The sequence below is a fragment of the Acomys russatus genome, chromosome 19, assembly GCF_903995435.1.
Source record: "Acomys russatus chromosome 19, mAcoRus1.1, whole genome shotgun sequence".
Taxonomy (NCBI): Eukaryota; Metazoa; Chordata; class Mammalia; order Rodentia; family Muridae; genus Acomys; species Acomys russatus.
Genome location: NC_067155.1, coordinates 34,169,919 through 34,197,542, shown reverse-complemented (window position 1 = coordinate 34,197,542; position 27,624 = coordinate 34,169,919). Strand labels below are relative to the sequence as shown.

At 53.4% G+C, this 27,624-nt stretch overlaps 1 protein-coding gene across 2 annotated transcripts; it reads left to right on the top strand.

The window, feature by feature from the left end:
- The first annotated feature begins 329 nt into the window (after positions 1-329).
- On the top strand, positions 330-27,624 carry Slc29a4 (solute carrier family 29 member 4). 2 transcript variants are annotated; one of them, XM_051161114.1, is made up of 11 exons: positions 330-613; positions 14,761-14,940; positions 17,708-17,839; positions 18,421-18,534; positions 19,005-19,133; positions 19,987-20,061; positions 23,116-23,360; positions 24,135-24,276; positions 24,395-24,582; positions 25,548-25,788; positions 27,188-27,624. In XM_051161114.1, exons 2-11 carry the CDS (start codon positions 14,772-14,774, stop codon positions 27,328-27,330), a joined length of 1,578 nt encoding a protein of 525 aa, XP_051017071.1. In that variant the 5' UTR covers positions 330-613; positions 14,761-14,771; the 3' UTR covers positions 27,331-27,624. The 2 variants fall into 2 exon arrangements, with proteins under 2 accessions (XP_051017071.1, XP_051017070.1); XM_051161113.1 differs by lacking the exon at positions 330-613 and adding an exon at positions 9,395-9,520.

Here is a 27,624-nt window from a genome sequence, read left to right as displayed (position 1 = left end):
GGTTCTCTTTATTTTCAGAGGAAACAATAAAGTTATTTTCAGCCTGGGAACAAATGAGGGCACTAGTCATAAAAGCCTAAAAGCTGATCCTAGGTAGTGCCCTGTCACAGATGTCAGCGGCTTTCTCCAAGTTGGAGGCACTTGGATTCACGGGGTAGTGGTGGTATGAGGGCGTAGGTACAAAGAGGGTGTAAGAAGGGAGCAACAGGGGGTCACTGAGCGTATCATGGAGCCACACAACTAGATAAGACCCTGGGTTGTTGTTGTTGTTGTTGTTGTTGTTGTTGTTTTTAATAGACCTAAATGCTAAGACTCACAGTAAATGAGTGCCTCGCCTTAGGACAAGTGGCTCATGGGTGCCAGGGGCCCGCTCTGCAAGGCTCTGCTGGGCACCTCGGCTGTAGCGACGGCTACGGTGTTTTCTCAGCGCCTGGGAACAGATGGCCTCAGCTCCCACCCACGGAAGCCAAACATTTTCCCTGGCTCACTCGCTCAGAAGCTTGCTCTTGTAAATAGAGAGTAGCAGGAGCTTTTCCAAGCAGCGCGCGCGCGTGGCTCGCATCGACCTGAATCCACGAGGAGAAGCCTTAGAAAGGAATCCTGCCAGACTCAGGTAAGCAAGGCCTCTGGGGGGTTTTTGCTGGGGGGGGGGGTTCCCCAGCCAGAGCCAGGAGTCCAAGCTAGCGATGAGTCACAGAAGGTGCAGTGCAGGCGAGGCAGGCTTGAGACCGTTCTTGCCTCTGCCACTCCCATGGGGGGGGGGGTCTGCCTGGGCCTCTCTGGCATCAGTTTTCTTGCCTGTGAAATAGGCACGCTGTGATTCTTCTGGGGAGGGGAGGGGTATCTGTTGGAGTCTGGTACTCTTCCCTCCCTTCACGTGGAGGGTCACTTCGGGTCATCTCACTTTATCCTCTCTCACCAGCGAAGCTTTGTGTGTGTGTGTGTGTGTGTGTGTGTGTGTGTGTGTGTGTGTGTGTGTGTGTGTGTGTGTTCATTAGTCTTGTTCCCTCCGCTGTGTGACCTTGGGTAAATGCCTTCCCTTCTCTGGACCTCATCCCACTGGCGAAGGGAAGTCAGAGGAGGCTTCCTAAGGAAGGGGGGCGGGGAGGAGTGTGCTGGAACTACAGGAAAGGAGTACAAAGGGAGTGAGGTTCTTGGGCGGGCAGCTTTGTGTGTATCACGGACAAAAAAAAAAAAAAAGAAAAAATACTTTGAGGCTGGGCAAAGCGGGGCATGCCTGGAACTCCGGCACTGAGGGAAGGGGAGGCAGGAGAGCGAGCGCAGAGGAGAGAAGAAAGGGGGAAAGGAAGAAGAAAGGAGAGCTGAAGGAAGGAGGCCATAGGATGGGGAAGCCACAGAGCCATTGGTATACTGCCAGGCTTCAAAGGAGAGGCTGGGAAGGTGCCTGGGGGTCCCTGAGAGCCGGAGTTCACAGGAGTCCAAGACAATAACCAATGGGAAGAAGGGAGGGACGCAGTTGGCGCTCTGGTGGCAGCAATAAGGCTGGGTGTCCCTTGAGGTGTTTCACCCCATCCCCTCCCAGCCCTGCCATCCATGCCCACAGCAGCCAGTAATGAAAAGTTATTCCCAGCTAAGAGCCCTTGGAGCTGGGCCAGGCACCTCCTGGATCCGGAGCCAGCCTCCAGCAGTGTCGGCCTGCAGCCCTTGCTGCTGCCGCCCTCAGGGGTCCTCCTTATCCACCTCGCCAGGCCAGGTCCTGGGAGCCACAATTGTCCGATTGCCAGACTAGTCCAGGGGGGATTCAGGAGAGCAGTAGATGGATAGATTTGGGAATCTGGGGGAAGGATATGCTGAATATCTGTCCCGTTGCCCTGTGTGACTCGGACAAGCTCTTCCAAGAAGTTGGATGCATTTGCACCCTACCGCACCCCCCACCTGAATCTGGCATTGTGCAGCGGTGGCCAGCATGTCCTTACCCTCCTAGGACAGTCCCCGCTGCCGTTGCTTCCTTCCTTCTTTCTTTCCTTCCTTCATTCCTCCCTTTCTTTGTTTTAATTTTAAAATGTTTCTTCTTCCTGTTTCTTTCTTTTATTCTTATTTCTTGTTGCCTTTATTTGTTTGCTCTTTTTGAGACAAGGCTAGCCCAGAACTCGCTGTATAGCCCAGACTGCCCTCAAATTCCTGATCCTCCTGCCTCTGCCTCCTCAACTACTAAAATTACAAGAGTTCGCTAACATATCCCGATAAATACGTGCATAGCACTGTGGGATTTCACAGTGTCCTCAGAGCCAATTGATTAAAAAAATGAAGTTTAAATAGATTTCGTTGAGAAACTGATTTAATTTTTATTTTAGTTTATGTGCATGTGTGTTTTGACTGCATGCACATCCGTGCACCATGCATGTTCTTGGTGGCCATGAATGCCCTGGGATTGGAGTTACAGATGGTTGTGAGCTACCTATGGTGTGGATGCTAGGAATCGAACTCAGGTCCTCTGGAAGAGTAGGCGGTGTTCATAACCACTATGCTATCGCTCCAGTTCTGAAAACAACCTGATTTTTTAATTGCCCACCCGGACCCCAGCCTCCAGTGCTGGGACTGACCGTGGAGCTTTATGTAAACTAGGCAAGCCTTCTGCCTTTAGAGTTTTGTGCAGTGTTGGAAGCTGAATTCACAGCCTCTTACACACTAAGCAAACACTTGAACTTTGAGCCGTACCCCAAGCCCCTCACTCGTAGATTCTAGGCAGGCATGTTACTGCTGGGCCACACTCTGGTTTCTCCAGTTACCTTTCCGCCTGGGAGGACTTGGGAAGCTGTCCGTGGTGCTGGCTGGAGTGTAGGGCAAGCCACGCGGGAGACCACGCGGGAGTTGATGGCAGGTCCCAGCCAGCGGCTCCCTTCGGCTCCCTCTGCAAATCTTCTGGGGACACATCCCTGACTCCCCACCACCACCACCACCAGGCCAGGTTTTGATGCCTCTGACTTGGTCCACCCAAAGGGATCCCAGAAATCCCAAGTTCTGGCGTTGCTATGAGGATAAGCATAGGTAATTTGTGACAGGGATGTGTCACTGTATTTTATTATAATACACCCTGAGCAGGGCCCTAGCTTCTCCTTTTACCAGCTGGCTCTTCTTGTCACCTATAAAAGGACTCCCTGGGCACCTGAGAATAAGAGCAGGTGTCAAAATGGAGGCCACACCCACATGGGCTCACTGTGATCCTAGCAATGGCCCTCCCTCCTTCCCGCCCTCCTTCCTTCCCTCCCTCCCTCCTTCCCTTCCTCCCTCTCAGAGTGTCTCTGTTCAGTGTCCTGCACAGGCTTCTGGCTGTTTCCACCGAGTTGATGGGAAAGATCCTAATGGCTTTAAGCTAATAAGTTGGGAACAAATTAGGTTTGTGTCCACAGAAAGCGGATGGCAAAGGGTGGACCTGAAAGAGCTTCGGGGAGGGTGACAGGGGACACCTTTGGGCTCTTTCTCTCATTTTAAATGTTAAAATTGCATCTATTTGTCATAGGGGAGGGCAGGCTGGGGGAGGTCAAAAGATAACATGCAAGCTGGATGCGGTGGCGCACGACTTTAATCCCAGCACTTGGGAGGCAGAGGCAGGCAGACAGCTGTGAGTTCGAGCCCAGCCTGGTCTACAGAGTGAGTCCAGGACAGCCAAGGCTACACAGAGAGACCCTGTCAGCCCCCCAAAAAGAAAGACAACATACAGGTGGATGATTTCTCCTTCCACTCTGTGATCCCGGGATAGAACTCAGGTCCCCAGGTTTACCTGCAGGAAACGTCTTTGCCCATTGGGCCACCTCACCACTCCCTCCGAGACTGTTTTATTATGAAAAAATGTACACACAAGTGAAAGCAAGAGGTGTTGCCATGGGTGCTCACAGCCTGTGCTGTTGCTTTTCCCAGCTATCAACCCACCTCCCCATTCCACAGGCAGTCCTTGCTCCACCTCATGCTTAATAGATTTATTTATTTATTTATTTTGGTTTTTCAAGACAGGGTGTCTCTGTGTTAGCCTTGGCTGTCCTGGACTCACTTTGTAGACCAGGCTGGCCTCGAACTCACAGCGATCCCCCTGCCTCTGCCTCCCAAGTGCTGGGATCAAAGGGGCCACCACGCCTGGCCCCGAAGAGAGGATTCTTACCCACTGAATCATCTCTCTCTTCTGTTGTTTTGCTTTTAAATAGGTCTCAGGTAGCCCAGACTGGTCTCAAACTCATTACATAACTAAGGATGACCTTCAAGTCCTCACCCCCCAGCCTCCACCTCTGGAGTGCTGGGATGGCAGGCACATACCACCATGCAGGACCACACTTGTGCTGAGTTTTCACAAACACAATGTCCAAGGCACACGTTACCAGGGCACGGAGCACACACCTCCATGGCTCCCTCCAGTCCTGCTCAACCGACAACAGGGTAGCCAGCATCTGGCTGCCTTAGTGTCCTTTTGTCTGTTCTAGGAATGTACAGAAATGCAGCCACGTGGTGAGTTCCCCCCTACCCCCGTGTCTGTCTGTTCGCTCCAGTAATACATCCGAGGCACACGCAGGTGCAGGGCACGAGGAATGGTTTGCTTTACATTCTGAGTGGGCACGACGTGTGGGCGGGCAAGCGGCAGGCTTTTCTCCATCTCCCATTCGTAACACATGGCTTGCCTCCATTTACTACTATGAATAAAATGTGCAGTTGTCCCTCCATCTCTGCAAGGGATTCTATATAAAACCCTTCTGGCACACAAGGCTTGCTCGATGGTGCCGGGCTTTGCATTGAACCCTTACACACCGACCTGTGCGCATCATTCCATGTGCTTTTTGTTTTCCTTCGAGGAGTGGAAGACAGGGTCTCATGCAGCTCGGGCCGGCCTCAAAGGTGTTATGCAGCCCAGGATAACTTTTAAACATCTGGTCCTCCTGCTTCCAGCTCCCAAGTGTTAGAGCTGCAGGGGCACACGCAAACCGGCATGCCCCATTTTATGAAGGGCTGGGGGTTGAACTCACGGCCTCACCCATGCAAAGCAAGGGTTCAACCAACTGAGTTACATTGTCGGTCTTATTACATTTAATCAAAGGTTTTTTGGTTGGTTTTTTTTTTTTTTTTTCCTGTTAGTAACTATGTGGATAATTACATGATTTTTTTTCCCCATTCTCATAGATTAGTGATAAATTACTGGAAGTGTTGCTCAGTGGCCGGAGTACTTGCCTAGCATGTGTGAAGCAATGAGTTCCACCCTCAGCACGTGCGTGTGCGTGCACGCGCGTACAAACACACACACACACACACACACACACACACACACACACACGGTGGGGAGTTAGAGAGATGGCTCAGTGGTTAAGAACACCAGCTGTTCTTGCAGAGAATCCAAGTTCATCCATGTCAGGCTGTTTACAGCCGCCTGTAACTCCAGCTGCAGGAGACCTGGAAAAATGGCTCAGCAATTAAGAGTATTTGTTCTTGCAGAAGGGACCCACTCTGGGTTCACTCTTCAGCACCCAACTGGTAAGTCACAACTGTAATTCCAGTTCCAGGATACCCAGTGCCTTTTTCTGAAAACCTTGGAGAATAGGTACACACCGATGTGTGTGTGTGCGTGCACACACACACACACACACACACACATATATTTGCATATATGCAGATAAAGCACAAGCATAAAAAATTTTAAAATAACATTCTTTAGAGAGACCACCGTGTCACTTGCAATGTAGCATATTCCTGTTTTCCAAAATTTCCTCAGTTCTTGTAGCTATATTTAGGATTTTTTTTTTTTTTTTGCTACTATCCAAACATGAAATGGCTTTGTTGTTTTCTTAAGTTTTTCTTCATTGAGTTGCACAATCTCGCTCTCCTCTCTCCTTGTGTTTTTACATAATGTTGGGTTCTATCACCTTTAAAACGTTCATAAGATGGTTTTCTTTAATTATGTGACGCAGTTGAAGCCCAGGGTATAGGAGAGAAATAAGAATTTTTTAGTATACTCACATCTCTGCACTCCAGGCTTGTTCTACAGAAATTGCTTGCTTTTGGTGTGTGTGTGTGTGTGTGTGTGTGTGTGTGTGTGTGTGTGTGTGTGTGTGACATCTTGTTGACCCCACTGTTGAGGCAGAGTCTCTCAGTAACCCTGGAGCTAGGTGGTTTAGCTAGAACAGCTGCAGAGTAAGCCCCAGGGACTCTCTCATCTCTGCCTCCCCGGTAGTGGGATTACAAGCACATCACCATTTTTTCAGGTGGGCTCTGGGGATTTGAACTCGGTTCCTCAGGCTTGCACAGCAAGCACTTTATTAATTGAGGCATCTCCCCAGCCCACAAGTTCCTTTTCTTCTGATGGCAGGTTTCTGCTCATTTATTGTTTCCCAGAAAGCCATTTTACCCGGCTCCTTTGGTTTTTTTCTATACCGAGAGAGTGGAAGCTGCCTTTTGGATTCTGCCTCACTTCACTTAACACTCTCACACTCCTGGCTTTCCCTATTATTCTAAATCCTTCCTAACTATGTACATATCTCGGGGACTTAGGATTTCTCTGTAGAGCTTACACATGACTCCCCTGATTTTCTTGGCTTTTTCAATATAGCATTCACATTGTCTCTTGCTGGGAGGCATATGACGTCTGTACTGTCTCCAGCTACGTGACCCCCTGCAGTGCTTGATATTGCCACAGCATCTTAGAATGTAAAGCCTTTCTATATTTAGAACTAATTCCTTGGGTTAGATTTTTTTCTGGACCAAAGGCATGGGGTTTTTTGTTTTGTTTGGTTTGGGTTTTGTTTTTTGTTTTTTGTTTTTTTTTTTAGGCCAATTTATTTTACAGAAGAATTGTTTCAATTGACACTTGAACCAGAAAGAGGAATATTGATTTGCTTATTTAATTTGCACTTCTGGGGATGGCACCAAAACCTTCATGTTACACAAATGCTCTACCACTGAGCCAGGCTCCCAGCCCCTCACTGGGGGATTCTAGGCAGGTGCTCTACCACTGAGCCACACCCCAGCCCCTCACTGGGGGATTCTAGGCAGGGCTCTACCACTGAGCCACACCCCAGCCCCTCACTGGGGGATTCTAGGCAGGGGCTTTACCACTGAGCCACACCCTAGCCCCTCACTGGGGGATTCTAGGCAGGGGTTCTACCACTGAGCCACACCCTAGCCCCTCACTGGGGGATTCTAGGCAGGGGCTCTACCACTGAGCCACACCCCAGCCCCTCAACTGGGGGATTTACAGAAGTGCTCTATCACTGAGTCAAAAGTACCCTTAAGTACATCTTAAGACAGAATCTAAGTTGCTCAGGCTGGCCTTCAGCTCACTCTATAACCAGCCTAGCCTTCCCTTTTGGTATTTCTGCTTCATCCTCTCAGGCAGAAGATGATGTTAAAATCTGGATGTATTCTTGTCCCCTATTGACAAAATGTCTCCCCAAGTTCCAGCTGCTTCCTGGCCTTGCCTGATTTTATGTCCTGACTCCACCTCCCTTCCTTTTCCCTTCCTCTCTTCCTTCCTCTCTCCTTCAGTTCCCTATATATTGCCTTTGCAGGTTAAGGGCTAAGGACAAGGTCTCTGTAGCCCAGGTTGGCCCTTGAATTTCTAATCTTCTTGCCTCCACCTCCCAAGTGCTAGGATAGCAGACATGTGCTGTCACACCTCGTTTATCCAGTGCTGAGCGTTAGACTATGTGAAGACTCAGTGCTGAGCGTTAGACTATGTGAAGACTCATGTGTTTCACATTGAGAATATTACAGTTCACTGGGACCTTCAACAAACCACCGTCTGCAGCTTACAGAGCTATAAATGAAGGCCATGGGTCGCAGGCTGTGCTGTCCTTGAGTGTATACATGACACTCTATTGAGCCGGGTATGATGAGTCACCTGTCATTCCAGCGCTCTAGAGGCGGAGGCACAAAGATCCTGAGTTCCAGGCCAACCTGGGCTATGAAAAGAGAGGCTATCCCACAGGACACTCCCAAGAACTCTGGTCTTTAAGAGAGGCTGACAAGACAACAAGAAAGACCTCAGCCATGGGCAGAACCAATCAGGCTTCCAGGATGAAGTGGGGGTGCAGGCTAGAGTGGGAGGAACCCAGACAAATCTTCAGTCCTGAAGGTTACTGGTCCCATAGACAGGTCTCAGTCTGTAAGAATTTAGGGCATTGTTTCCACCTAATTCCTGACTCCATCTTTATAGCCCCCATCGGCCACAGGGCCAGGGCCAGGGTCAGGGTCAGGGCCAGGGTCAGGGTCAGGGTCAGGGTCAGGGTCAGGGCCAGGGTCAGGGTCAGGGCCAGGGTCAGGGTCAGGGTCAGCAATCAGCATAGGCCCAGGTCAGGAGACTAAACCTGGCAGGAAGGTTGAAGGGGTTGGGCAGCTAAGATATCAAGCCACACTATGTGCTAGACTTGTCAGATACGGTGACCTGGGGGTGGGGAGAAGGATGTGGGGCAGAGACAGGTGGGGTGTGAGTGGGTAGAGGGCTGCACTTATGCTGAAGGTCAGGGAGCAGGATGGGGTGGGTCCATGCTGGGGGGCGGGGGGACGGGGGGGGGGAGGGCATGACACAAGCACAGGAGTTAAAGAGAGGTGGGGCAGAATGGCAGGGCGTGTGTGAAGGCTGTGGGAGGAGTCGTGGGGGGCAGAGTGTATGGGAGGTGATGGGGTGGAGCTAGTGGAGGGAGATGAGGGGAAGTACAAGTCACATGTAAAGGCTGGAGGTGGAGCCAGGTAGATTGGACAAAGTGGGCCCAGAGGAGGGAAATGGAACATGTGGGCATAATGAGGGTGGGGCTAGGCAAATGAAGTAATAAGGCGGGGAAGAGGGAAATGTGAGGCCAGACAGGCAGCAAGGGAAAGGAAGGAGAAGGGGTGTGGAAAGAATAGAGGTGGGGTTAGGCAGGCAGAGGGGAAGGCAGCGAAAGGGGCGGGGTCTGTGGTCTGGGTTGGGGTTGGCCAAGGGCACAGAAGAAACAAGGGTGAATACAGCAAAGAGAAGTGGGGGGCATTAGTGTGGGCAATTCAGAGGCGGATCTAGAGGCAGGGTCATGTAGAGTGAGTGGAGCATGGGTAAAGAAAACGGGCGGGGACTATGAGGACTGGGTAGGGCTAGGGGCGGAGAGCGAAGGTGGAGATGGGGCGGGTGGATGGAGGACAGGAGGAGAGATAGAGAGAGCCTTCTGAGTGGTGGTAGGCTCCGCTGGAGGCTGGACCTAGGTGGAACCGTGTGGAGGGGGCAGAGTGTGGTGGGGCGGAGTCACGACGATGGGGCGGAGCATCTGGATGGCGGAAAGCAAGAGTAGAGGCGGGAACTTGGGCGGAGCGACGCCGTGGGCGGGGCCTGTGGGGCGGGGCCAATCGGGCGGACGGGCGGGGCGTGGGCTGGGCTTGCTCGCCGCAGCTGCTGCGCCCCCCCCACACGCGCTCGCGGACCCAGGCCCGCGGACCGGGACACCAAGGAGGACGCCCGCCGCGCCCGGCCCAAGCCTCGAGGAGCGGGGCGCGGCGCACAGGGTCCGGGCGCGGGCGGCGGGCTGTCACCGAGGATCCCAGCCTGGGGCCGGCCGAGGTGAGTGTCGCCACGGAGGTGGCGGGGAGACGCTGGCGGGGACCTGTCGGAGCCTTTGTCTGCGGCGCACAGCCCCAGTCGCGCCGCCTCCCCCTCCCTCCCTCCCAGGCTCTAAATCGTTGCCGCACCCCTTGTCCTGGGAAGAGGGGTACTCTCACCCAGTGCCAGATCCCCTGCGTCCCAGCTGCGAGTGCGGGACGCAGGCTCTAGAAGGGCACAAATGCGGGTGGCCTTGGCCGAGCCGGGTCATGCCAGTACCTCCTTCCTTGGTCACACCCCAGGGGTCCTCGCACCTTAAGTTTCTTCCGAACCCTCCTCCTTTCTTCTCTCCCGTTTGCCCAGCCAGACCCCTTCTAGTTCTGGAAGAGGTTATGAGTGAGGCGGGGCCTGAACACTGACTGGGTCACGACCTCCGGGTTGCCCCAGAAGTCTCCCCTTTGCTGGGGGCCGTGTGGGCCCGGGGTTTAACTTCAATGCTGCTGGGGCTGCCTAAGGAAGAAACAGTCTGCTGGTGTTGGAATTGTTCAAAACCTAAAGCAGGGAGGGGGGTGGGCCCGGGCTACCCCTCAGCCCTGTGGGCATCCCAGGCCTTGACCAATCTGTGGTACTGACATCACATTCATCTGTCCCCTGGAGCTCAGCGGAGCTGCCCCCAAGGGGACTCAAAACCTACGCTCCTGTAGCAGCGGGGAGTGGAGCCTTATGATGCGTCGGGAGACTCCCTAAACGTCTGGGCACGGGACAGGGGCATCCAAGGGCATATAGTAAACAGGACTTGTGGCTGGAGCCCGAAGTTCAAGGCTTGAGGAGGTTAAACAGGCTGGCTTTCCAAGTAAAATTTAGTTTCCCTGCAGTTTCTGCTGGCTTCAGGTGTGGGGCAAGTAGCTTGGGAGACAATCTCTATAGAAACCGGGAGGGGCCGGTGGTCGCGATCCAGTTAGAGCTATCTGGCTTTCTTCTCTCTTTTTGGTCATCTCTTCTGCACACTGGTGCTGTGTGCCTAGTTTTACAGGACTGCTGAGGGCTTGGAGCCCCCTTTCATCCACCGGGTGCTAAGGGGGCAGTTTGTGTCGCTATTAAAACACTCAAGTGTGGGCAGTTAAGTTTTTCCTACCAACCACCCAGTCCCTCTCTGTGACTCTGTCATTCTCTGCATGGGTGAGCTCTAAGTGGGTGAACTGGTGCCAAGGATGGTCTGAAAGCTAAAGAAATGACCTGTGTCATCCCCAGTGACAAGTGACAAGCACTGAGGGGTCCCAAGTGGGGAGTGTAAAAAAAGCTTCCTTGCCCGTCTGTCTATCTGCATACTCTTACATTTTTAATTAAAATGGATATAGGGAAAGGAAAGAGCTGAGACCCTGGATACTGAACGTGGGGGTTTGGGAGAGGAGAAAGATGAAAGCCGTGGGGACAGTGTGGGTGGCAGCTGCCCGCCACGCTGACTGAGCCAGAGCGAGCAGCCTGGCAGGATGCCGAACACGTCCGCCTTCCCGGATGGTGTGGCTTGAGCCAGGCAGAAACCTCTCATGCTGGCCTGGCTTGCCTGGGAGACTGCATCCTGGGAGTCCCTACTGAATAGGAGCTAGGCTCTTTTGGATTCCCGGTGTCCTCTAGGACTGAGCTTCCATCCTGAGTGACTCAGTGGACACTGTGAATAGCCAATAGTGTCCCCTTCCCCAGCCCCTCCTGTCTAAGGTTGGCGAACTGCAGTCTGATCTGGTAACCCAGCCCCTTTGGAGAGCAGGCAAGTGTATGCCCAGTAACAGACAAGACTAGGGTTGTAGCCAATACCGCTGTCGTTCAAGCCCTGGCCAGCTATGCCTTAGTCCTTCTAAGGCTCTCCCAGTTCTAGACACAATTACTAGGACCAGACTGCCTGAAGAGGGGCTCTTCAAGAGCGACTTGAGCCTGGAGGGGAGGTTCACCTGGCCTCCCAGCTCCCAGTAGGACAAGTTCCCAACCTCTTGTCCACTGACCACGAGTACGAGTCACCTCTGGGTCAGCCACCAATAGGGACAGAGTTCCGTACCTTGGGACCCCCAGATCCTAAGTATGCTGCAGGCTCCAAGGCCCCAAGGAGACCCCAGTCTGAGTCCCTGACCCTAACACAACTCCGTTAAGAATGAGAAAATGGGATTGGGCATGGTGGCAAAATCCCAGCACTCGGGAGGCAGAGACAGGTGGATTGCTGTGAGTTCAAGGCCAGCCTGGTCGACAAAGTGAGTCCAGGACAGCCAGGGCTACACACAGAGAAACCCTGTCTCAAAAAAAAGAAAAGAAGAAGAAGAAGCCAGGCGTGGTGGCGCACGACTTTAATCCCAGCACTCGGGAGGCAGAGGCAGGCGGATCGCTGTGAGTTCGAGGCCAGCCTGGTCTACAAAGTGAGTCCAGGACAGCCAAGGCTACACAGAGAAACTCTGTCTCGGAAAAAAGAAGAAGAAGAAGAAGAAGAAGAAGAAGAAGAAGAAGAAGAAGAAGAAGAAGAAGAAGAAGAAGAAAGAATGAGAAAATAGGGTAAAGACGTAGCCAGGAGGGGGGATTTGGTAACTGGTGGGAAGAACCCACCTTGGGCTCTGGGAAAGAGGTAAACTGAGGCAGAAAAGCGACAGAAACAAGGGCTTGATAAAAAAATGAAACCAGGTGGATCTGGCACAGGGCATGCTGGTAGCACAGGTCCAGAAATATTTGATGCAGTTCTGAAAGGTGGGGTCCCTTAGGGCTGGGGGCCTCCCAGCTTCTTCCATGGTCTCTTCTTCTGCTTCCTGAGAGAGAGAAGCTGTCTCCAGCCTTGATCTGGGTCCAGAGGTGAAATGTCATTTCTATGTATGTCTCATACTCTATGAGAATTGTGTATCTTTTTGTTCTTTTGTTCTTGTTGTTTTTTTAAAAAATAAGATTTTATTTACTATTTATACAGTATTCTACCCATACGTGTGTCCGCGTGCCAGAAGAGGACACCAGATCTCATTGTAGATGGTTGTGAGCCACCATGTGGTTGCTGGGAATTGAACTAAGGACCTTTAGAAGAACAGACAGTGCTCTTACCCTCTCAGCTATCTCTCCAGCCCCCTTTTTTATTATCAGATAAAACTTTCAACAGGGTTTGAAAATTCACCTAATAGAAGTTAAAGGAAGAAAAGCTAGACACCCCATGCACACGGGGTTACTGACATACTGACTGGGACATTTCCCAGACACAGGTTTCCTTTCCTCCAAAGATAAGGGCTGTCAGATCTGAACTGAAGCAAGAAACACTGAGGCAAGACTACAATGGATGTGGCTCAGTGGTAGAGCACCTGCCTAGAATCCCCCAGTGAAGGGCTGATATGTGGCTCAGTGGCAGAGCACCTGCCTAGAATCCCCCAGTGAGGGGCTGGTGGTGTGGCTCAGTGGTAGAGCACCTGCCTAGAATACCCCAGTGAGGGGCTGGGGTGTGGCTCAGTGGTAGAGCACCTGCCTAGAATCCCCCAGTGAGGGGCTGGGGTGTGGGTCAGTGGTAGAGCCCCTGCCTAGAGTCCCCCAGTGAGGGGCTGGGATGTGGCTCAGTAGTAGAGCACCTGTCTAGAGTCCCCCAGTGACGGGCTGATATGTGGCTCAGTGGCAGAGCACCTGCCTAGAATCCCCCAGTGAGGGGTTGGGGTGTGGCTCAGTGGTAGAGCCCCTGCCTAGAATCTCCCTTGAGGGGCTGGAGGTGTGGCTCAGTGTCCCAGATGGAGGGCATCATTACAAACCTGGGTTGGACTGTGGGTTCTACTACTTTCTACCCATGAGAGCAAAGTGGGCGTTATTCACCCTGCATTGCTCACTTCTGTCGACTGGCTAAGGAATGCGTAGCAGCACCTCCCTCCCAGAGAGGACGGATGAGTGAGACAGCTGCAACTCTCTGCTGCCGAACAGTCCCAGTAATTTCAACCGTTGTTTCTGATTGTTCACTGTGTTCTGGCATTCCTGCTCCAAATTATTTTTCCACTCCACCTATGTCTCTTTTTCCCATTGTTTTCTTTTTCATGAAAGCCACCTAACTGCTCTTGGGTCAAAGACCTCTGAGCTGGCCTCCTGGTCTGTAGTCACTGCTCTTTCCACCCGGTTTCCATAGCAACAGGCAAGGTCACATCACCTCACCGCTGAGCTTGTATCCTTAACGATGAGACATCAAAAGAGAAACAGGGCTGGAGAGATGTCTCTGCAGTTAGGAACTCACACTGTTCTTGCAGAAGAAACAAGTTTGGTTCCCAGGACCCGAGTCAGGTGGTGTACTATTGCTCATAACTCCAGTTCTAAGGGGGATCTGAAGCCTATGAGTCCCTTAAGCACTAGCACTAATATATACAAACACACATATAATTAAAAATAATACTCAATGATTTCTTAAAATATACTTTTTAAAGGATGGGAGAAATCAAGGTATGTGTCCTGGGGCATTCCTGTAGTTCCAGCTCTGGGAGGATGGAGCATAAGGATCACAAGTATCAGTGTGGGCTGAGGAGCACGACCTTGTCTCAAGCAAAGCAAAGCAGAGATAGCTCAGTGGTAGAGCACCTGCCTAGAATCCTCCAGTGAGGGGCTGGGGTGTGGCTCAGTGGTAGCGCTCCTGCCTAGAATCCCCCAGTGAGGGGCTGGTGGTGTGGCTCAGTGGTAGAGCCCCTGCCTAGGATTCCCCAGTAAGGGGCTGGGGTGTGGCTCAGTGGTAGAGCACCTGCCTAGAGTCCCCCAGTGAGGGGCTTGGGTGTGGCTCAGTGGTAGCGCTCCTGCCTAGAATCCCCCAGTGAGGGGCTGGTGGTGTGGCTCAGTGGTAGAGCACCTGCCTAGAATCCCCCAATGAGGGGCTGGGGTGTGGCTCAGTGGTAGAGCACCTGCCTAGAATCCCCCAGTGAGGGGCTGAGTGTGGGTCAGTGGTAGAGCCCCTGCCTAGAATCCCCCAGTGAGGGGCTGAGTGTGGCTCAGTGGTAGAGCACCTGCCTAGAATCCCCCAGTGAGGGGCTGGGGTGTGGCTCAGTGGCAGAGCACCTGCCTAGAATCCCCCAATGAGGGGCTGGGGTGTGGCTCAGTGGTAGAGCACCTGAATCACATGTGGGGGTCTCTGAGGTTCATTCTCAGTTCTACAAAATAGATTCAAACAAATACACAAATAGAATCATGGGACAGAAGGACTCCGACATATGCAGCCTGATGACCTAGCTGTAGGATCAAGGTGTCCTCTCCCCTTACCACTTTGCCCGCCTTGTCTCCTTTCCTCACAGCGTGAAGTGCCATGGGCTCCATTGGAAGCCAGCGCCTCAAGGAGCCCTGCGTGGCAGCCACATCTGGCCAGAGTGTGGTGACAAGCTTTAGCTTTGACAACTTCCAGCTGGAGATGTCAGCGGAAGGGGCTCAGGACCCCAGCGTCAGAGTCAGGGGTGTCCCCACATTCACAGACTCTGGTAAGTAAATGATGTGGTCTGCCCCCAGGGCAATGACTAGCCACATGGGCCCTGTGGCCAGTTTGGGCGGCATCAGGAACCTCAGGTTGTCATGGAGACTAAAAAGGCTCAGTCAGTGAGTTGGGCGGTTGGAGTAACAAATATAACTAACTATGCCCACCTCTGCTCTGTGTCACAAGACCTCTGCTATTGGCCCTCCGCCGTGACAGACCCTGGCTGTAGAGTTTCCTTCTCATTTGTTCTTCAAAGCAAACCACTCCTCGTTGCAGAGAACAAGGCTTGGATGTGACATTCAGATACTGTGTGGTCTGGAGCAAAGACCTAAACATCTCTGAGCTTGCGTCCCCAACACTAAAGAGCTGGCCCAACCGACTATGCGATTGGACTTGCAGAGCAGCTCTGGATCCAGGTTCAACCCTGGCACCATCCCTTGCCTGCTTGGGAACTTTGTGCATGCTTGAGGGACAATGCTGTTGCCGGTCTCGATGCAGCTGAGGCAAAATTCATAGTGTCCCTTAAAACCATCCTGGGGACCACCTGGAAGCCACCTGCACGGTAGCACCTGGAAGCCATCTGTGAGATAGCACCTGTGAGGTAGCACCTGTGAGGCAGCACCTGTGATCCACCTGTGTGGTAGCATCTTGTGCAGATGGTTGTTTGAAGTAGAACTCCTTCTGCCTCAGACATGCTCACGACTCTTTTGCCCCTGTGTGGTGGAGTTCTGCTGCCTGAGCCCCATGTTGAGTTTCAAGAATACCTGCTCCTGTGCAGAGGGACAGTGCCAGGCCTCAAGGTGACAACAGTCCTGGCAGGTGCCTGAGACTTTATTTCTGAAGGCTTGGGGCATTAGGGGCCCTGGTTGGCTGTAACACTTGGAATGGAAGTGCCACAAGAGGCCAGGGGCCCCACTCATATGCCAGGCATTTTCTTTCTCATTCCTGTAGACAGCAACAGCCTGCCATCCCCTCGATGGTCAGGGTCAAGTCCCTCATCCACAGAGGTCTTCCTTGGCTGATGCATCAGGACTGGAGTGGCAACCCTTTAAGCCCAAAATGACAGCGTCATGGTGTCATGGGGTCAAAACTAAAATTCCCTAGATGATGGAATGAGGACATAGCCCGGTTGGTAGAGCACTTGCTTAGCGGGTGTGAAGCCCCGGGTTCCATCCCCAGTATCAAGTAGATCAAGTACGGTGGTGTGTACCTGTAATCCCGGCACCCCGGAAGTAGAGACAGGAGGATCAGAAGTCCAGGGTCATTCTTGGCTATGTAATGAGTTGGAGGCCAGCCTGGGCTACATGAGATCTTATTGTGGGTTGAAGGGAGAAGAAAGGGAAAAGGAAAGAAAGTCACTAGATCAGCAGGGACAGTAGATGAGCGTCTTGTTAGTAGTTGCTAAAGGGACGATGATGATGGTTATTAGTACCGTGTCCATCCTGGATCCTAGCATCCCATCTGGGGAGACAGCTGTCTGCCCTGCACACTGTATTACGTTAGACCTTGCTAGCCCCACGAAGCATTGCCGTTGGCTTCTCCCACCACAGCGTCTTCAGAAGGCTGCCCCACCATCTGGTCAGGCTTGCTGTTCCTGTGGCCGTGGCCGTGGCCAGGGTGGTTGTGATGGCTTTTGGTGGGCAGAAGCTGTGACAGTGGTGGGCAGCACATACAGTCGACAGCATCCTTGGTGGCCATAGTGGCTGAGTTAGTAGCTTGTCTCATTGCTGTGACAAAATACCTGACGAAGACAACTTAAAAGGAGAGAGAGGAAAAAAAAGGTTCGTCGTGGCTCACAGTTTGAAAGGTCGGGTCCATTATGGTGGAGAAGGCGTGTTTCCATTCGGTCCAGGGAGGTCCCCAGCCATGGGATTGGTGCTACTCACATTCAGGATGCCTCTCACTACCTCATTTAACCCAATCTAGATCATCTCTCACAGGCATGGTCAGAGGTTCCCCCCTACCCCCACCCCCATTGTGAGTCCATACATCATCTATTTGACAATTGGGATGGGCTATCACTGGGCCTGGGGAAATGGTTCAATGAGTAAAGCACTTGCCAAACAACTGTGATGATCTGAGTTCAAATCCAAGAACCCATATAAAAAGCCAGGCACTGTAGTGCACTTCTGTGATCCACCTGCCTCTACCTCCAGAGTGCTGGGATTAAAGGCATGTGACACCACACCCAACTAAAATTTAAAATAAAAATAAAAAAAAATTAAGGGGCTGGAGAGATGGCTCGGGGCTTAAGGGTTCTTTCTGCTCTTCCAGAGGACTCAAGTTCAGTTCCCAGCACCTCCATCATCAGGTGGCTCACAACTGCCTGTAACTTCAACTCCAGAAAATGCAATGCCCTCTGCTTCTATGGGTACACACATACACACACACTTGGAAAATAAATAAATATAGTGCGGTGGCCCACGTCTTTAATCCCAGCACTTGGAAGGCAGAGGCAGGCAGATCTCTGTGAGTTCGAGGCCAGCCTGGTCTACAAAGTGAGTTCAGGACAACCAGGGCTACACGGAGAAACCCTGTCTCAAAAAAACCAATAAACCAACAAACAAATAGGGTAGGTACACGGAGAAACCAATGAATGAATGAATGAATGAATGAATGAATGAATGAATGGGCTGTAAGTTTGTGGCCTTGTAGATAATGATGTGGATGGCGGGGCCTCTGCTTGTAGGCAGCGGCTGTGGTGATGAAAACCGTGATGTAATGGCCACAGCCTGAGTGTGCTCTCTAATCTCTCTTGGTGTCTCCCCACTTAGCGGCAGAGGAGCCTGTGCCAGACGACCGCTACCATGCCATCTACTTCGCCATGCTGCTGGCTGGCGTGGGCTTCCTACTGCCGTACAACAGCTTTATCACCGATGTGGACTATCTGCACCACAAGTACCCAGGTGGGTCCCTCGGCCGTCCACAGAGCCCTCGCACGCGGCCCAGTACCCTCTCCCTGGGCCAGGGCCTTCTGGGAGTTCCAAGGGACGCGACCCTGCTTGGAGATGTCTCATGAGGAGAATGGCTGATGTGGTCTTAAGGGACACACCGCGCTGAGTGGATGGATAACTGGGAGCCTAGTAGTTACTTTACACGTTGCTATGGTAAAATGAACAGGAAGTGGCTCCCTCTATAACTTCGCTAGGCCCGCCCCTGGTGACTTACTTCCTCCAGTGAGGCTCCGCCTCCTAAATGTTCCACCGCCTTCTCAAACAGCGCCACCTGCTGGGGACCAGGTGTTCCAGCCGGTGAACCCGTAGGGGACATTTCATATTTAAAAGTGGTTTATGGACCTACGTGGTGGAAGCTGTGTTAGCCAGGGCTGTACATGACTGTCAAGTATGTGACTGCATGCTCCACTCGCAACTGCTAAGTGACAAGTTCACTCTGAGCAATCAGCTCCCTTGGGGAGAGTGAAAAGCCATTACAGGGGTGGCTGTAGAGATCAGAAGTCCCCCTGAGTCACTGTCACTCTTATATCCAGGGACCTCCATCGTGTTCGACATGAGCCTCACCTACATCTTGGTGGCATTGGCGGCTGTCCTCCTAAACAACGTTGTGGTGGAGAGGTTAAACCTGCACACAAGGATTACCACAGGTATTCAAAGGCCACCCTGTGTCGTCCTCTCCCGGGAGCTCCTAGCCCATGGCACTGCCCACCCAGCTTCCCAGCCTTGCCTGTGAAACACCTGTGTTTTCTAGGACCACTGCAGGCTTTATGGTTGGAAAAATCAGGGTCAGGCTACTTGCCAGTACAATGCAGGTGCCTCCACAAGGCTCTTGTGACCCCCAAGTTACATCCCCGGGTCCCTACATAACAGCCCTTCTCCCCTTTGGCCATCGCTCTGTCCAGTAGTGGTCAACCTCAAGGCTCGGCACCGGGGGCTCCTCCTCCAGAAAGCCCCCCAGTCTCCCTGTAGACTTTCCTGGAGTCTTCCACCTACGTAATATTCAAGGGGACAAGGTAGCCACAACGTCTGAGACCTCGCTCTCTGGAAAACAGCGTGAGGTGAGGAGCCCTCACCTGGTTGCTCACTGCGCCCCTCGCGACTTCTCTGCTCCCTGCAGGCTACCTCCTCGCCTTGGGTCCCTTGCTCTTTATCAGCATATGTGACGTGTGGCTACAGCTCTTCTCTCATGACCAGGCTTATGCCATCAACCTGGCCGCCGTGGGCACTGTGGCCTTTGGATGCACAGGTAGGGAGTGGGGCCAGGATGTGCCAGGAGGGCTGAGCCTAAGGGCTCTGTGCGTGCCCCCATCCCCACCCCCCATACAAGGTGAGGCAGCCCAAGTGCTGGGCACATAAGCCCCTCACATGCACCCAGCCACTCTCATGTGGTGCGGGCTTGGAATGCAGCACCCTAGTTCTCTTGAACTCCTGATCCTCCTGCCTCCACCTCTTTGGTTTGGATTACAGGCGTGCACCCTGCCTCCCCCATACCCAGTCTATGCCGTGTTGGGCATGGAACCAGGGTTTCATTGTTGCTAGGCAAACTCTGTGCCCAATAAACCATATCCTCAGCCCACTCCTTATTTTTTTAATCGAGACAGGATCTCACATAGTCCAGGCTGGCTTTGAACTCCTAAGTCCTGCTGCCTCCAGCTCCCAAGCACTGGCATTCCATGGACACCCAGATCCTTCTTGCTTTTGCAACAGAAATGGGAGCGGGGAGGCAGAGGCTGTGTTCCATGCAGCCCCTTGGCGAGTTTTTTAGGTTGCCAGCCCCGTTTCAACCCATCACCTGTTCAGTCACTGCTGTGGGAAGAAATGCTGAAAGTTCGCCACATCTCATCCAGCAAGGGACATGTGTCATCTCTGCTCCCATCAGCCAGGACATGTCAGTGACCTTGAACCCCAGGAGCAGGGAAGTGACTGTGCTATGTGCACTGTTCAGGGCAGCACCGTTTCCTTCTTTTGTTGTTGTATGGGCTGTGGTGAACGTCACCACCGCCTCTGGTGCGCTCATCCCTGCTTCCCACTGCCAGCATAGCACCTGCGTCAACCAGTGACAAAAGGTATCTGACCACTCCCTCCCTCTCTCTCTTAAGTGCAGCAATCTAGCTTCTACGGCTACACGGGATTACTGCCCAAGAGGTACACGCAGGGGGTGATGACTGGAGAGAGTGAGTATACAGACCCTCCACCAATAGGACTAGGGACCCTAACGAGCATGTCCTGGTTAGCAAGGTAGGCCAAAAAGGCCTATGCATGCTGGACTGGGGGTGGTGACCATGGATGGTGAGGGATGGAGCCCTGGGTGGGAGGGATCCATGTGTACACCTGTGCATGCCAGGATTCAAGGCAGTGAGCAAGCAGGAGGGTGTGTTTTGTGTGCCTGTCGTTGTGACTTTTTTTGGGAGAGACGTGGACACTCCAGATAGGGTACCATGGGGCACACCAGGAAACAGCTCCAGATAGTCTAGCCTTGGTGAGTTTGTTAGGCTGATTTACAGGGCCACAGATGACTCAAAGATGGCTGCACAGAGAAGCCCACCCTGGCTCATCCCAGCTCCCCTGGTGGGAGAGAGACCCCCAACCCCAATTGTTACTGCTTGAATAACCTTGAAGGGGACAGATCTTGAGAATCTTGTATATGGTTTCATTGACCTTTATATATATATTTTTTTTAAATTTAGTTATTTAAGGCAGGTAGTGGTGGCGCATGCCTTCAATCCCAGCACTTGGGAGGCAGAGGCAGGTGAATTTCTGTGAATTCGAGGCCAACCTGGTCTACAAAGTGAGTCTAAGACAGCCAGGGATACATGGAGAAACCTTGTCTCAAAACAACAACAACAACAACAACAGATTTATTTATTTATTATGTATACAATGTTGTGTCTGCGTGTACACCTGAACACCTGAAGAGGGCATCAGATCCCTTTATAGATGGTTATGAGCCACCATGTGGTTGCTGGGAATTGAACTCAGGGCCTCTGAAAGAGCAGCCAGTGCCCTTAACCTCAGAGCCATCTCTCCAGCCCTTTGCTGGACTTTTTTGGTGTTGTTGTTGTTTGGTTTTTTTTTGTTTTTCGAGACAGGGTTTCTTTGTGTACCCTTGGCTGTCCTGGACTCACTTTGTAGACCAGGCTGGCCTCAAATTCACAGCGATCCTCCTGCCTCTGCTTCCCGAGTGCTGGGATTAAAGGCATACGCCACTACGCCCAGCTCCCTTTGCTGGACTTTTAATCTTTATTTTCTGAGTCTTTCGACCCCTTCCTCCTTCCTCTAGGGAGAGAGTGTTCAGATTTTAGAGGTTTGCAACATTGTGTGAGTGTGTGTCTGTGTGTGTAGGAGAGACTGTGTGTTTGTGTATGTGTGTGCCAGTCTGTGTGTTTGTTTGTGTATGTGTCTGTATGTCTCTGTGTGTGCATGTGTCTGTGTGTATGTGTCTGTCTGTCTGTCTGTCTGTCTGTCTGTCTGTCTGGGCAAGTATGCTAAGGGTTAGCCTGCCCAAGCCCACAATAGCAGCTGCCGCCTCTAAGGACCAAGCCCTCTTCAGATCCCCGCATCCACCACCCACCCACCCCTGCTTAGGGCTCTGTTAAACACGTGTCTGTCAAGCCACCTCCCAGATGCCCCTTTCTGATACACAGCACCCTTGCTCAAACCTGAAAATGTCACCCAGCACCCAGCCCTCAGTAGTGACCCCCTGGACATGCCTTCCCAGGGGACTCTGAGTCTGTCCCCTCCTGTCCTCTGTTCCATAGCTAGTCATAACTGGACAAGAAGCCAATGCCATCCTTGTGGGCTGCTCCCCACATCTCCTCTTTGGCACCCTTCTGTAGGCTTCTTCTACCATGTGTTGCCTGGAACATCAGACCCCACCACCCAGAGCTGACTTCTGGAAGGTGGCCAGCACCTGGGTGGCTTTGCAAGCCAGCAGGTTTTGTTGTTGTTGTTGTTGTTGCTGTTGTTGTTCTGAGACAGGGTCTCATGTAGCCCAGGCTGGCTACATGTAGCTGAGGATAACCTTGAACTTCTGATCCTCCTGCTTCCAACTCCTGAGTGTTGGGAGCTCAGGCATGTGGTACCTCTCTTTACACCATGTTGGGAGTGGACCCCAGGACATCGTCCATGTTTTTTGTTTGTTTGGTTTTGGTTTTATCGAGACAGGGTTTCTCTGTTATCTTGGCCATCCTGGACTCGCTTTGTAAACCAGGCTAGCCTCGAACTCACAACGACCGATCTGCCTGCCTCTGCCTCCCGAGTGCTGGGATTAAAGGTGTGCGCCACCACACGGGGCAACATTGTGCATGTTTAACAAACACTCTACCAGCTGAGCCACATTCCTACCGCAAACCGTTAGGTTTTGTGGTGGAGCCCCTGAGGCTGGCCCATCAGGATGGTGTTGGTGTACTGATTTAAAACCGCAATTCAGTAGCCAAGAGCCCTTCAACATGGGCTTGCTCAGAACCCTGTCCGTCCTCACCAGACCATGGTCCAGCCCCATACTGCTCCACGGCTGTGGGGTTGAGCTTAGACAAAACTCCAAATGCTATCTGCAGCAGTCCTGCCTGCCTTGAGGGTGACACCCTCCTCCAGCTGGCCTTTGCTTTGGTGGGGGGGGGGGACCTCTCAGTATTCCACAGGCACTCAAGACTCTTGCCTGCTCGGAGTACTCTCTCTGTCTGTGGCCTCCTTCTACCAAGCCCAGGAAGGCAGGGCCTTGTGTCCTCTTCACAGGGTTGGGTGGGTGGCGGGGGCGAGGGGGCGGTGGTGGCAGGGGGTGAGGGGGGGATCCTTGGGACAGGATACCCAGCAAGACCTGTCCACAGGTATGTGAGCAGATGACAGAGTCGGGTGGGGGTACTCTGGGCCGAGGAGAGCTGAGGCAGGCTGGGTGGGGCTAGCAAGATCAGACTTAGCTGGGCTGGGCATGGGGAGACAAGGCTAGGGGTGAAGAGCTGCAAGTGGCTGAGGGAAGGCTAGGGAGAAGCTGGGACCTTGGACAGGATGGAGGGGGTGGGGCCTTGTAGGATGGTGGACCAGGTGGACTGGGGCTAAGGCAGTAGACAAAGGAGTGGGTAGGACTCAGTGAGGAAGGGCTAGTGGTGGGTGGGGATAGAGTGGGTGGGGATGGAGCAAGGGTGGTAGAGGCACACGGGTGGGGTGGCATGGATGATAGAGACACTGAGGATGCTCAGTTGCCACCGGCTCACCCCACCCCTGCCCTCCAGGCACGGCCGGGGTGATGATCTCGCTGAGCCGAATCCTCACGAAGCTGCTGCTCCCGGATGAGCGGGCCAGCACCATCATCTTCTTCCTGGTCTCGGCTGGCCTGGAGCTGCTGTGCTTCCTGCTGCACCTGCTGGTGCGGCGCAGCCGGTTTGTGCTCTACTACACCACCCGGCCTCGTGACAGCCGCCCCATCCGAGCAGGCTACCGAGTGCACCACGATGTCGCATCCGGAGACATCCACTTCGTAAGTGCGGTAGCCTAGCCTCCTCCTCCTCCCACGTAGGTGCCTGAAGAGTTCCTCATTGGCCCTGCTCCTGGCCCCGTGATCTCGGGCTGCGGGCATGCTTCCGTATTCTGAGACCTTCCGTTCTGTGGATCGTCCTCTCACCCCTCCACGGCTCCATGGGTAGCCTGCGAACCCTCCACCGGCTGTGGCTTTCCCTATATGAAGCCTGAGGCTCCTCTTCAGCCTCTCTGACACTCTGAGGGCTTTCCAGCTATGGCCAGAGAGAAGAGCCCAGGGTGTGTGGCAGATACTCAGAGCCCAGTTGGGGAGGAGAACCCCAGAGCCTCGAAAGTGGAGTCCAAGGAAGTCAGGTAGATGGAAGGCAGGGGAGTCCTGTGATGAGCTCTCTTGCCTCACAGCTCAGAAGTGCCTCTCTGTGAGGACCCAGCACAGGCCACTGCTTCAAGGGTGGCCTCTTAATACCAACTCCTTAAGTAACTGCAGCCTGGGTGAGCCAATTCACAGTTGTGGAAAGCTAGAGTGCCCTCTGGTGGTCACATGCTGCATACCACCACCATCCCGCTCCACCCTAGGGCTCAGGGGAGGCTGCTGTGACTTCAGGCTGGAGGGAAGAAGTAGGGCAGGTAAAAATTGTCGTCGTCCCCTCTCTTCCTCCTGTCCGATAAGAAGTGCACACAGTAGGTGCTAATGGAATGTCTGGCTGACTGTGGCTCCACCATTTGCCCTGGGTACCCGACCCATGACACCCGTCATCCATCCTTTTCCACCCAGGAGCATCAAACTCCAGCCCTGTCCGGCAGCAGGTCCCCAAAGGACAGCCCAGCCCATGAGGTGACTCACAGCAACAGTGGGGCCTACATGCGTTTTGATGTGCCTCGGCCGCGAGTCAAGCGGAGCTGGCCCACCTTCAGAGGTAAGTGTGAGGCACTGTGGGATCCAATGGCATGAGTGGCTGTCGCCCAGGCTGGAGATGGCAGGGGCCCCATTAATGCCACCCTCTAATAACATCTCGATCCCCCCTCCCCCACCAGCCCTGCTGTTGCACCGGTATGTCGTGGCGCGGGTCATCTGGGCCGACATGCTGTCCATTGCGGTAACCTACTTCATTACACTGTGCCTGTTTCCCGGCCTGGAGTCCGAGATCCGCCACTGTGTGCTGGGCGAGTGGCTGCCCATCCTGGTCATGGCTGTGTTCAACCTGTCAGACTTTGTAGGCAAGGTGAGCCACAGGGTAGCTTTGGGAAACCCCAGGAAAGCTCAGGTGGGGAAAATGGAAGCCATGAGCGTTACCATCTCTAATACTGTCCTTGTCCAGTGTAGCCCTTGCCTGGTCTCTCTGGCGTCAGCTGCCCCTCAGAGGCTAGAATCAGCTCCAGTTCTCCTGCCTTGTGGTCACTAGTGGATCCCTCTGAGGATGACACAGGCACAGGCTTCTTCCAGCTAGGCAGCATATCTGTCACATGAGTAGATGGGTTTGGTGTTCCGGACTAGAATGGGTGGTACCCTAGCCACCCCGAAGCTCAGAGGAGCTATGTCTCTTTGTGGTCAGTTTTGCTATTACTGTGATTTATGGAGTATGGAGTGGGGTGTAACCCTGAGCCTTGCTCTTGTCAGGCAAGCATTCTACCACTAACCCACACCACGAACCCCTTACCAGGAGTACTCAAGTATTCTTCAGTGAGGTGTTGGGGTGTGTCTCAGTGGTAGAGCACCTGCCTAGAATCCCCCAGTGAGGGGCTGGGGTGTAATTCAGTAGCAGAGCCCCTGCCTAGAATCCCCCAGTGAGGGGCTGGGGTGTAACTCAGTAGCAGAGCCCCTGCCTAGAATCCCTCAGTGAGGGGCTGGGGTGTGGCTCAGTGGTAGAGCACCTGCCTAGAATGCCCCAGTGAGGGGCTGGAGTGTGGCTCAGTGGTAGAGCCCCTGCCTAGAATCCCCCAGTGAGGGGCTGGAGATGAGGGACCAGAGGCATGGCTCACCAATAGAGTGCTTGTGTAGCATATTCCAGGTCTTACCTTCCATCACCAGTACTAAAAAGGAAAAGCAAAAGTGTATCAGATGTAGTGGGCCTTGCAAGGTAAGCTGGATGGAGCCAAGGGTGTCTGGGGACAGGGTGTAGCTGGAGGACCGGGTGGAGAAGTGGACTCCTGGACAGGTGGGTGACCCTATACTCCCTGCTCTCTGCAGATCCTAGCAGCCCTGCCCGTGGACTGGCGGGGCACTCACCTGCTTGCCTGCTCTTGCCTGCGTGTGGTCTTCATTCCCCTCTTCATCCTGTGCGTCTATCCCAGTGGCATGCCTGCCCTCCAACACCCTGCCTGGCCCTGCGTCTTCTCACTGCTAATGGGCATCAGCAATGGCTACTTTGGCAGCGTGCCCATGATCCTGGCAGCTGGGAAAGTGAGCCCCAAGCAGCGGGAACTGGCAGGTAAGACCCACTAGCTTGAGGGACACCCAGGGCATCCTCTTGACAGCCTAATGCCCCCCTGGCAAGGAGACTGAGGCCTGAGAAACTGAGCAAGAAGCCAGCCAAGGGCAGCGAGAGAGTGAAAAAACAGATTTGGTTTCAAAAGCTAAGTGACAAGAGACTTGTAGATATAATGACATCTCTAAGTCATTTCTTTATTTCATTCATTCACTTTTTCACTTATTCTGCTGCCAGTTGGGGAGTCTGTATGCCTGGCATTCTCTTGGCAGTGGGGACACAATGCTGCCGACATTTGCAGGATTACAGCCCTGAGGTGGAGACAGCCAATAAACAGAGAGATAACAGATGTGATGTGTCTCACGGTGGTACATCCTAGGGGTTGTTAGTCTGAGAATTTAGGGCAGATGCAGGGGTTAGAGGGCCATACTGTAAAGAGAACAATCTGGCATGACTTTACTGGGGAGGTGGCTTTTGAGCAAAGTCCTGGAGGAAGAAGTTGTTAGAGAGACAGGTACAGGAAGCTGCAAGGAATGGCATCCAAGCAGAAGGAGCCAGTCGTATTTGCAGAAGTCCTGAAGTGTGGCTCAGTGGTAGAACACCTGCCTAGAATCCCCCAGTGAGGGGCTGGGGTGTGGCTCAGTGGTAGAGCACCTGCCTAGAATCCCCCAGTGAGGGGCTGGGGTGTGGCTCAGTGGTAGAACACCTGCCTAGAATCCCCCAGTGAGGGGCTGGGGTGTGGCTCAGTGGCAGAGCACCTGCCTAGAATCCCCCAGTGAGGGGCTGGGGTGTGGCTCAGTGGTAGAGCACCTGCCTAGAATCCCCCAGGGAGGGGCTGGGGTGTGGCTCAGTGGCACCTGCCTAGAATCCCCCAGTGAGGGGGTGGGGTGTGGCTCAGTGGTAGAGCCCCTGTCTAGAATCCCCCAGTGAGGGGCTGGGGTGTGGCTCAGTGGTAGAGCACCTGCCTAGAATCCCCCAGTGAGGGGCTGGGGTGTGGCTCAGTGGCAGAGCACCTGCCTAGAATCCCCCAGTGAGGGGCTGGGGTGTGGCTCAGTGGTAGAGCCTCTGCCTAAATTCCCCCCTGCCTTCCGGGAGGGGCTAAAGGTATGGGTCAGTGGTAGATAACTGGCTTAGCTAGTGAAAGGCTTAGGGCTGGAAAGAAAAGGAGGGTGAAAGGGAGGGGAGGAAGGAAGGAGGGAAGAAAGGAGGGAGTGAGGCAAAGAGAGGGGCAAACAAGTAGGCAAAGCCCTAAAACGGGACAGTGGGTTTCCAGGGGAGGGATGTTTACACAGGGTGTCACAGGCTCTGGAGCAGGGGCAGTTGTCATGAGACGCCATGGCCACAGAGATTGTCTAGCAGCATGGCCTCAGCTCCCGTGGCTAGTGCTGACTCTTGCCCACAGGAAACACCATGACTGTGTCCTACATGTCGGGGTTGACCCTGGGCTCTGCTGTGGCCTACTGCACGTACAGCCTCACCCGCGATGCCCACAGCAGCTGCTTTCAAACAGCCACCGCCAACGACTCCATCCCCGTCGGCCCCTGAGCTGGGCCCACCTGCCCCTGCCCACTGCCCAGGGAGGGCTGCTCGGCCCAGCCACCCCGAGGCCTGAGGACCCTCCCCACCCCTGCCTCAGTGCCTGCGGGGTCCTGGCCGCCTCCTAAGCCACTAATGCCACCTCTCTGCTTTGTTCCAGTTGACCACTGCAACTGGAGCGTTGTCTACGACACCCAGGGCACTGCTTACCCCCTGTGTCCTGTGTTCGTTCAGACACCTGCTCTTCACTCTCTATGTCCAAAGGCCCAACATTTGTCACATCAGCATGGTGGGTGAGGCCGT

Excerpts from the sequence above, each read along its gene's own strand:
- Slc29a4 (XM_051161114.1), top strand. The coding sequence starts at position 14,772 with ATGGGCTCCATTGGAAGCCAGCGCCTCAAGGAGCCCTGCGTGGCAGCC. Across the intron at positions 20,062-23,115 it reads GGGGGTGATGACTGGAGAGA|GCACGGCCGGGGTGATGATC; the intron begins GTGAGTATACAG and ends CCTGCCCTCCAG. Across the intron at positions 24,277-24,394 it reads GAGCTGGCCCACCTTCAGAG|CCCTGCTGTTGCACCGGTAT; the intron begins GTAAGTGTGAGG and ends CTCCCCCACCAG.